General features: G+C 36.5%; 1 protein-coding gene across 2 annotated transcripts; it reads left to right on the forward strand.

Moving 5' to 3' along the window:
- Window positions 1-372: 372 nt before the first annotated feature.
- Window positions 373-10,723, forward strand: GCG (glucagon). Of its 2 annotated transcripts, XM_055574738.1 has the most exons (6): window positions 373-443; window positions 3,538-3,638; window positions 5,102-5,263; window positions 7,592-7,729; window positions 9,469-9,612; window positions 10,261-10,723. In XM_055574738.1, the coding sequence occupies exons 2-6, from the start codon at window positions 3,547-3,549 to the stop codon at window positions 10,265-10,267; spliced, it is 543 nt and encodes a 180-aa protein (XP_055430713.1). In that variant the 5' UTR covers window positions 373-443; window positions 3,538-3,546; the 3' UTR covers window positions 10,268-10,723. The 2 variants fall into 2 exon arrangements, with proteins under 2 accessions (XP_055430713.1, XP_055430714.1); XM_055574739.1 differs by lacking the exon at window positions 10,261-10,723 and having other exon boundaries at window positions 9,469-9,616.
- Window positions 10,724-10,994: the final 271 nt, after the last annotated feature.

A 10,994-nucleotide genomic window follows, 5' to 3' on the forward strand; every position in this document is an offset into this window, starting at 1 on the left:
ATGCTCAAAGAGGTTGGCCATGGACTATATAATTTCACATTCTTTCGTCTGCAACATAAAAATTCACATCAGAGTACTTAAGTGATTTTCATTCCCGATCAAGAGTGAAGGTGAATTTCCAAACTTCCCTTTCCATTCTCAGCCAAAAAAAAAAAAAAAGCAAGAGTAAATAAAAAGTTTCCTGGTCTCTGAGTTCCCACCCAATATAAGCTTATTATGCAGATGAGCAAAGTGAGTGGGCGAGTGAAATCGTTTGTAACAAAAACCCATTATTCACAGATGAAAAATTTATATTGTCAGCGTAATATCTGCAAGGCTAAACACCACTGGAGAGTATATAAAGGCAGTGAGCTTTGGTGCACAACTACAGAGCTCAGGACACTGCACACCCAAACGAGGGCTCACTCTCTCTTCACCTGCTCTGTTCCTCCTGGTGTCAGAAGGTAAGATTAATATTGAGTGATTGTAAGACTGTACATTCTGTTTAGGGTACAGTTAAGTGTTCATAAGGGGGCAAAGTATTATGAATTAAAGTGCGGTTTTTTCAACTTATACTTTGTTATTATACTACGCGGGGCAGAATTGAAATGAAAAAGTGATGTAAAATGCATTTAAATAAACTTTAACATAATAAAGCCTCAAAGCGAGTCAAAGAAATAATTCAATGAAAAGATATAAGATAGAAAGAAAAACAAAGATTCAAATCAAGGCACTTATTACAAAATTTAACTAATGAAAATTGCATTTTAAAACCAGTGGTGACATTTTGAAAAACAAATATTTTTCTTCGGATTCGATAAATGTGTATACCATTTTGAACAGAAGGCGCCTTTTAAACAGCAGAAATGTGCCCATTAGAGAGGTTATAATAGTAATTGATCCTTACCAATGAAAATGTATGGTTTTCCAGAAAAGCAAAAACATCATCATTCAAATATTCAAATTTCTGATAAGGCTATCAAAAAATCAAAGTCCATGAAATCAGCTCTTTGTAGATAAGACATAGCGTATTCAGGGCAGAAAAGAAATGTCATCAGTTTTTGGGAATTCTGTGGATGGAGCTGAGTAAAAGCACAGATTAATAATTACTATGTTTTGGGGACCAATAGTAATAAATAAACTATCTAAAATGTCTACATTACAAAATGAAATTTTAGTAAATACCTTAAGAAAAAAAATCAGATGGTCTAAAGTACCTATTTAAGCTCTTAAGGACAAGGAACAATTTTACAAAGATCTTCAGGGGAGAAAATGATTTCATCGTGTTTTTTTGCGTTTGTTGGTTTTCACACCTCCCCATCAAATTCAGGATCTTAGTTTCCCGACCAGGGATCAAACCTGTGGCCCCTGTATTGGGAGCAAGGTGTCTTAACCACTGGACCACCAGGGAAGTTCCATGTGGTATGTTTTCTTTCACACATACTAATTAATACCTATGAGAAGAAATTACCTAGCCAGTTTTAAAAGAATTTATTTGGCCTGTGGCCCCAGTATACTTAGGGATATACTATATAATATATGTCACCTTGCCTAGATCAAAGATTAATCTTTGCAAAAGACTTCATATTTAGGAAATATGATTGGTACCACATCTCCTTTTAAATTTGAGTGGAAATGTATAGGTTTTATTAAAGTGCAGACTCTCTCTGTAGGCTAAAGCGGGGGTGGGAGAGTAATTGGAAAGTCTCTCCTCACTGAATAAGATATTGATACCAAAATGATGCAAATGTTTGCTTTCTCAAGTAGCAGTATTCAAAAATCCTTATTCTTAAATATTTCACAATTCTGTTGACTTTTACACAATGAATAAATAAAGTTTCAAAAATCAGTTATTTATTTAAATAGAAATATTCTACTGCCTGGGGAGGACTTCAAACACTGACTTCTCTATGGTTGTTTCTTATACCAGCTCTCCCAGAAACTATATGTTCCATATCTGCCATATCCATATCCTAATAGAAGATATTGCAAAACCTTTAGGGACATTACATGAAAGCAATTATAGTTTTCAGTTGACTTTCCAACAATGATGTAATCCTAAAGAGGAGTGTTTGCTTTAATTTTTTATGTTTCTGAATTTTATGAATGTATAATTGAAACTTGCAATCAAAGACCCTGCCTATATATTTGGCAAGGTTTCCCAAGTTTTCCAACTGTATAAACTGAAGCACAAAAACACACCAAATTAGTAATTGAATATTGGTGAATAAAGGGTGAACATGTAATGCCTATTGTGTTGCTTTATCTAATTGATCACTTAGTCTAAAAGGCAATATTTCAAAGGGAAAAAAAAAATACCACTGCAGGTATTTCCAGTCTTCATGTTTTAGTGCCAAAGAAAGATAGGAAGTATGGCTAAGATGTTAAAGACAAGGTTGATAGTTTAAAATGATAATATTTGTAAAATACTCATTTCAAACCAAATGCCATTTGCTAAAAATACTCAGTCAAATTTTTAACAAATAAGCATAATCAAACTTGGATTGAAATCCCCACTTCTCAAAGTAAATATGGTTGACTTGAAAGAAGCAGAGAGGTTTACAAGAAACGCTGGATTTGAGGTTTTCATTCAGAAAATAGAGGTGCTTGTCCTGTGGGGTCATTCCACCCCACACTTATGCTGGTTCCACCCCACCATCCACAGTACATCATCATGTCCTTGGCATCCTGTGGCCTCACGGGGCATCTGCTTATGATGCAAGGTATCTTGCAACATGGTCTAGGGTGTCACTAGCAGTGAATGACACATCCTGGACTCAGTCCAATTATAAAACAACCTGGGGACTTTCAAGACTTCAGAAGCAAGCATTAATTTTCTTTATGACAGTAATCTCTTAGTTTCTTAGTTGTGATTGTTCAAGTTGCCAGAAGCATTAGTTCTTGTTGCAAATTGCTTGTCTTTAAAATGATTTTTTTCCTTTAATTCAGAACAGGTCAAAGCACCCTAAAATACCTCAAATCTGTTGGCCGCTTTATAATTACAAAGTCTAGACCAAGTTGCACTATTTAAAATATAAATGAATAATACATCTGAACCGACAGCTGGTATGCCAAGTTGTAGCCTGAGGCTGCTTTAAGATGGTTGAAATGCAGTATAATGTAAACGCTTGGAAGTGAAGGACTATTAATTGAAAGCCAGACTGATAGTGAAGAGGGTGGGATCATGGATAAGGTGCCATTCAAACTAACCATATGTAGCATATCATCTACAGTGGGTATTTTCAATGTTTATCATGGACATTTTTAATTTCAAGTCTGGAAATGAGCCTTCCAATTATTAACAGAAGAGTCCTACACTAATGAAGAAGTTTCATAGTGCTACACATCTTTTGTATTCTTTTTAGCCACCAAAAAAAAAAAAACTGCAAGAAAAATATAATATTTTAAATTAAACTACAAATATAATCAGAATAAAATTGATGACTAGTTTTTTCTTTCTACTCTCAATATTTACTTAGTCAAAACTGAACTAATTCACCTGACACTTTTAATATGGTTGAGTGTCTTTATGTCTCCCCTGACTCTGTGTTTCAACAGGCAGCAAAAATGAAAAGCCTTTACTTTGTGGCTGGATTGTTTGTAATGCTGGTCCAAGGCAGCTGGCAACGTCCCCTTCAGAACACAGAGGAGAAATCCAGGTATTAAATCTTTAGATTTGAACTAACATAGCACTATGCTTATAATACAGCCCAAGATAAGTGTGACTAGTAAATAGGTCTCAGTAATTTGGAATAAATGTCCTGAACCATTTTCAAACGTTTAAAGTATCATTGTGATAAAGGCTTTTCTGAAGTATAGATAAGAGTATGTTATTTCATAACCAAAGGAGTGAGGAATGTTGAAAAATATGATACATGGGAAATTATAGCTCTTCAAAATCTTTGGCTGATCCTGTCTGTCCATTCATTACTCTACCATTCATGGTAGATCATTTTAATTATTCACACCAACTTTTTCTTTTTATTTTAAAAAATAACATTGTTTCCTACTAATTGTAAAATTAGTAAAGAAATTTTACATGCACATTCATGATAGACAATATGCATGTACTGTATATAAATACATCCCAGATCATTTACAGCTTTGTATTGTATTTTTTATCTTAGCATTGTATTGTTAGATTATTTTGATAACATTACAAAGATCTATTAAAAGTATGATATTTAATGACTACATACTATTTCATCCTATAAATGTACAATATTTATTTAGCTACCCCTCCTCTTTTGAATACTTAAGAGTTCTTCAAATTTTCCTACAAAAAGCCTGCCAATAACATTTTTCCTACATTTCTTACTATTTTCTGAGGATTTATTTCTAGTGGTAAAATAATTATGTCAAAGGATTTGAATGAGTTTAAATTTTTTATAATATCTTGCCAATTTGCTTTCCAGAAAACTAATACACATGCACATTCCCACTGGCATTATAGAAATACTCCTCTCACAATATCCTCCCCGGTATTTAATCCTTGCTAATTTGACAGGTAAAAATAGTATCTCATTTCTATTTTGAGTCTTAATCATATTGAATATTTCCCCACATAGCCATGCCAACCAACTGTTGATTATTGGCATGTGGACTACCCACTACATAGTTTCAAATTAGCAAGTGCGCTTTTTCTTTTCTTTCTCTGGACTTTTAATTGTCTTTCCATTAGCTGCCACATAACCAGGTGATGGAGCTCCTTTTTTATAGTAATATATGCAAAACAGAATTTGGACTATAAATCTGCTGCCCAAACAAAAATGATTTGGGACGCTTCACCCTTTTAAAATATTCAAGGCGTGTTGCTCTCTTCTGGCATTATTAACATAATGAGTAGATGAATTTGTTGAAAAAAGATTTATTTAATCCTATTTCAGAAAAAGAGAAGCCAGTTGAAAAATCAGTTGCTAGAGTTCCAAATCAGAGTATATTCAACTCTGGTAAAACCATGGGAATCCCATGGCAAATTAAGGTCTTTCTGAACTGCCAACTAAAATGCTGGGGGAACCTGCCTTCCAGCTTCATGTGGTTCTATATTTTGTAGAGAAGCTGCTTCTCAAGTGAATCTACTGTTAAGGAGAGATGTAGTTGCACCAATCCCTGTTCTTCACAGTTCATTCCCAGCTCCCCAGACTGACCCGCTCGGCGATCCAGATCAGATCAATGAAGACAAGCGCCACTCGCAGGGCACATTCACCAGTGACTACAGCAAGTACCTGGACTCCAGGCGTGCCCAGGATTTTGTGCAGTGGTTGATGAATACCAAGAGAAACAAGTAAGAATTTGAACCTGATCGGAAATGTACACTCAAATGTATTACTTAAATATGTCTAAAATTCTTCCTGACTTTCTTAAGTTATACATATCAAATAATGCCCATAAACTCATTTGTTTTTTGTTTTTTTAAATTTTATTTTATTTTTAAACTTTACATAATTGTATTAGTTTTGCCAAATATCAAAATGAATCCGCCACAGGTTTTTTAAGCTTGGTGGTGTTAACCTCCGTATTATGCCTTTGCATGTCCCACCCATCACCCCTTCAAAACTCTTGCTGCTAAGTCGCTTCAGTTGTGTCTGACTCTGTGCGACCCCATAGACGGCAGCCCACCAGGCTCCACCATCCCTGGGATTCTCCAGGCAAGAATACTGGACTGGGTTGCCATTTCCTTCTCCAATGCATAAAAGTGAAAAGTGAAAGTGAAGTTGTTCAGTCGTGTCCGACTCTTAGCGACCCCATGGACTGCAGCCCACCAAGCTCCTCCATCCGTGGGATTTTCCAGGCAAGAGTGCTGGAGTGGGTTGCCATTGCCTTCATTACCTACCCTCAAATGGGACATAGACTTTAAATAATTTTCCCAACTTTGGTCTTAGCAGTATTTACTCTGTTTCCCATTTTACTTTAAAATGAAAGCTGACTTTTGTGAAACTGCAAGGTTAGGAATCTAATTCCTGACCAAAAGACAAGAGTAAATTCAACATTCTCTTGTAGGGTTCAAACTCATGACTATGATCACATTCAAAGCATCCTCTAGCCAAGTTCATCACGGTAAGAAATGGAAACAGATGCAGTCTTTTTCTTGTAGAATACAATCCAAGATACGCATTAAAATTACAGCCTAGCAGCACAGCATAAAGAGAGAAGGCACATAGGAACACAAGCCTATCGTAAGGCATACATTTTAATGTTGAATTTCTTTGACAGTGTTGGGGGTTTTGCTGCATGAGGCTACTGGAGGAAATCAGCCACAAGGGTTTCACAGGGATGGTGGAATTTCACAATTTCTTTGGAGGGTGGCCCACAAAGGGAGGGAGTTATGCATGCAAAGTAGCTGAAGGAATCTAAAAATCAGGAAAAGGGAATATATTTGTCCGGATAGAATGGAGAAGGGTAGAGAGAGAAAAACCAGAAAGAAGAATTAGAGAGGGTTGTTGACCAAAAATTCGTAAAGTGGAGAATACAGGAAAGACAGTGATCATGGTCAAAGAAGACACTAGAAGTTCTTGCTAAGGATTACAGACGGGGCTTCCCAGGTGGCTCAGTGGTATTGAATCCGCCTATAAATGCAGGAGACATAAGAGATGCAGGATCGGTCCCTGAGTCAGGCAGATCCCCTGGAGGAGGAAATGGCGACCCACTCTAGTATTCTTGCCTGGAAAATTCCATGGACAGAGGACCCTGGCGGGTTACAGTCCACGGAGTCACAAAGAGTCGGACATTACTGAGCTACTGAGCATGCATTGGTGAAACAGGAGAAACTACAAATTTGAAAAAATGCAAACTGTCTTCATTTCTAGAGAGACAATGCCACAATTTGGCGAATGAATGTAAAATAATCTTAGCTCCTAGGTGGTTTCTGTTGTGTTTAAGATGAAACCTTCCAGGGCTTATATATGATGGAGCAACTGACCATCTTTCTGGTCAACCCCTTCCATGGGGCATTCTGTACACATGTGAGGGTGATGTAAGGTCATTTTCTTAGCTTTCCTCACTGCTAGCCCATCATACATTTCCTTTAATTCATTATCCTGTGGTCCTTTCAATCACATTTTGTGACGCTCCTTTGCTTTCCTTTGATTCAGTAAACTAACTCTGACCCCATGTGTTGGAGTAGGAAATAGAAACCCACTCCAGTATTCCCGCCTGGAAAATTCCATGGACAGTGGAGCCCGGCAGGCTACAGTCCATGGGATCACAAAGTGAGCAACTGAGCACACACACACACGACCCTATATGTACATATGACAAGCTGCTGCTTTGTTTGCGAGTGGCATGGCACAGTAGATAGCCCTCACACTTTTGGACTGAAGTAAGGGCAGTGTTAAGAATTAATGACACAGACAAGCGGAAGAGGTGAAAATGGGTCACTGGGTGGAGTGAGGGAGCTTAGCCTCCCTTAATTGTCATTAGATTGCCCCCATCAACCTTCACTCCCAATAATTAATGCAGCTTTCTGATGAGTCTCCTACACACCCTCATCTCCCCAATCTCCCTCTAAGCCCCCTCCACACAGAATCCAGAACCCGAAGCTGCCATTGCTTATAGGTGAGAACCATATTGCTAAAGAGACAGATCTTCAATTTAACTTTCACATTTCTTTCAGGAATAACATTGCCAAACGTCATGATGAATTTGAGAGACATGCTGAAGGGACCTTTACCAGTGATGTAAGTTCTTATTTGGAAGGCCAAGCTGCCAAGGAATTCATTGCTTGGCTGGTGAAAGGCCGAGGAAGGCGAGAGTAAGTCTGTACATTCTTATTTAATTTTTTTTTTTTTTTTTTGCTTGATGCTGAAAACTTAGATTACAGTTATCCATAAATGGATCTGCATTATGAAGCCATTAATATAGTCTCACAAAGTAAGGAAATAACTCCTGTTGGTGGGAGAGAGTTTACAAAAGTCTCATCTATTTTATCTTTGAGAGCAAGTGTTAATGATAGTGTCACACAGGTTACTATTTATCCCCCATTATTAGTTGTGTTAAAATTAGGTATTAATTTGCCAGTCCAGGATACTTTTGAGGATAAACAGAGTGCTTCTGATAATTACGCCAGGAAAATATGCTTAGACTAGGACTGTCCAGGAAAACTAGGGATAAAGGAAGAGAAGAAATAATGCTGAAAACTTAGTTTCATTTTAAATATGTACATAGTTTATGTGTTAGTAAGTATTCAGGTAAAAATGTGATGCAGACAGGAACTAAAGATGTTTAATGAAATGGCATTCAAAACAAAGATATGTGCAAACATTCGTCTATTTAATGATGTATCCATTTTTTTGAGACTACCATAGAGATAATCATTAAATTATTACAGTTGAAAATGAGCCTAAGTACCTAAGACCTTTAGGTACTTCCTTGGATCTTACCACAGCCAAACAGACCCACAGACCAAACAGACCATCTCATTTTCTTGTGACCATTTTGATTGACTTTGAATTATGAAAATCAAGAAATTCATGTTCCACTTTATTTTTTCTTTAGTTGTTTTCTTTTTTTTTTTGGCCGTACCTTATGGCGTGTGGGTTTCCCAGCCATGGATCAACCCAGGCTCCCTGAAGTTGGAAACACAGAGTATTAACCACTGGACCATCAGGGATGTCTTTAGTGAGATTTTCAATAAGTGTATTGAGATTTTAAGGAGCTCTCAAGACAAAAAGGAACTAGTATTGTCACTGATTTTTAAAACAGCAGCAATAAAATTTATAAAATCAATGCAAAAATAGTCACACAAGATTATTTTATAGTGTTTTAAAGAGATACCAAAAATTCTGTTAAACAAACCAGTCAGAGAAAATATCTAATATAGACTAAGGTTTAATCCCTTAAGACTGTACTTGGCAAGGCTGTTTTGATCATCATTAGTTTTATAGGATATACTCTATTTTTCTGAATATGCTGCTGCTGCTGTTGCTGCTGCTAAGTCGCCTCAGTCGTGTCCGACTCTGTGCGACCCCAGAGACTGCAGCCCACCAGGCTCCCCCGTCCCTGGGATTCTCCAGGCAAGAACACTGGAGTGGGTTGCCATTTCCTTCTCCAATGCATGAAAGTGAAAAGGTAAAGTGAAGTCGCACAGTCCTGTCCGACTCTTTGCAACACCATGGACTGCAGCCCACCAGGCTCCTCCGTCCATGGGATTTTCCAGGCAAGAGTACTGGAGTGGGGTGCCATTTCCGTCTCCATTTTCTGAATACAGACAAATCAATAGTTTCAATAATAAGTTCTATGTTGACAATACACTAAAATCTTCGAAGCAGCTGGAACACAGAAAAGGGCTTTGTTTCAGGTCCTGGCTCTGCACTTGTCTACCTAATTCCCTTTCTGACATTCAAGTTATGAGGCTTTTTGTGGTAAGCTCTCTGTAAATAGAAACATATGGTTTTCTCAGTGACCCTTACACAGGTTACCAGTGACAGGCAACCAATAAGCATTTCTTTGAAACGTTTAACCAAGTGCTGATTTTACCCCCCCATTTCTCAGTTTCCCAGAAGAAGTCAACATCGTTGAAGAACTCCGCCGCAGACACGCTGATGGCTCTTTCTCTGATGAGATGAACACCGTTCTCGATAGTCTTGCCACCCGAGACTTTATAAACTGGTTGCTTCAGACGAAAATTACTGACAGGTGATTGTATGTTAGTTCATCCCTGAAACCATCAAAACTTTCATAAATATTATCATACTGCTATAGGTTGTTCCTACATGAAGGAGAGAGTCTTTACTTTGTTGGTATACAATGAAAATTATGAATCATTCAAGAGTATATTATATTTGTTTTTGATCATTACAATTTTATCATTTCACTCACTGATTCCAAACACTTTTCCTGAATGTTGGTAAGGGGCAAGTCATTAGGGATACAGGTATGGAGATGTTAAGCTGGTCATATATTAATAATATCGCAAATTGCTGTGTATGTTGAAATTATAGCACAAAGTAAAATACCAGTATATATGATATTTAAATACTTAATGCAATAAGTATAGCAGTAAAATTTAAATGCCAAGATTAACAGGCATGTAATAGGTTGGTTGTAATTACTTTTTATAATTATCTATACACTTTATATTTCTTGCTGGGGACAAGTTAGGATAAGCCATCTGTGAAGGTAAATATTTGAAGAGTTCAAAACACAAACGGATGTATAAAATGAGAAGATGAACAGCCTTTATCAAAATAAATCATTGAAACATTTTCTGGCTAAGTTAACTGTATCATCTATGTATTATACTATGTTAAATAATTGTCTCTCTCTTTTTTTTTTAATTTCTAGGAAGTAAGTGTGTCATTCATTACTCAAGATCATCTTCACAATATCACCTGCCAGCCATGTGGGATGTTTGAAATTTTAAGTTCTGTAAATTTAACAGCTGTATTCTAAAGCCATATTGCTTGCATGCAAATAAATAAATTTCCTTTTAATATTGTATAACCAAACGATTATAAATTGAATACACCATTGTCAAAATACTGCTAAAATATCAGCTTTAAAATATGTTAATTCAGAATTCTCTTTCTTTTCTTCTGCTAACCTGCTTAGCAATGAAATTATTTCTCTGTGATATAATTTGTATATATAAATTACTCCAATCACAACATATTTGCATTATAATAAGATAAGGGGAAGGACTGGTAGCCACAGTTGTGAAATGGGAAAGAGAATTTTCTTCTTGAAACTTTTGTCATAAAAATGCTCAACTTTCAGTATATAAAAGATAAACTAAATAAAAATTTCAAGCTTCTTCATCAATGCCTGTATTCTCTCTTCTTTATGGTCCCACTCTTTCCAAATACTCCTGCTTCCTAAGTTGGTAAGCCATAAGCCAAATCCGATGCACAGATATGGCTTCATGTTTTAAATTGCTGCACAGTACTTTAATGCTTTCAGCCAACATCAAAAAAACCAAGGTATTTTATATCAAAATGTTGATTTCTCATGTTTCTTGAAAAATTAGATCATCAGGCAATATTAGACCCACAAATCAAATCTCTTCTAAAGATGAGTAC

This window comes from Bubalus kerabau, chromosome 3 (assembly GCF_029407905.1).
Source record: "Bubalus kerabau isolate K-KA32 ecotype Philippines breed swamp buffalo chromosome 3, PCC_UOA_SB_1v2, whole genome shotgun sequence".
Lineage (NCBI taxonomy): Eukaryota > Metazoa > Chordata > Mammalia > Artiodactyla > Bovidae > Bubalus > Bubalus kerabau.

What these genes read in the sequence shown, in the direction of transcription:
- GCG (XM_055574738.1), top strand. Translation starts at nt 3,547, where the DNA reads ATGAAAAGCCTTTACTTTGTGGCTGGATTGTTTGTAATGCTGGTCCAA. An exon ending in AACACAGAGGAGAAATCCAG is followed by an intron (nt 3,639 to 5,101) that starts GTATTAAATCTT and finishes TGTTCTTCACAG; the next exon opens with TTCATTCCCAGCTCCCCAGA. An exon ending in AAAGGCCGAGGAAGGCGAGA is followed by an intron (nt 7,730 to 9,468) that starts GTAAGTCTGTAC and finishes CCCATTTCTCAG; the next exon opens with TTTCCCAGAAGAAGTCAACA.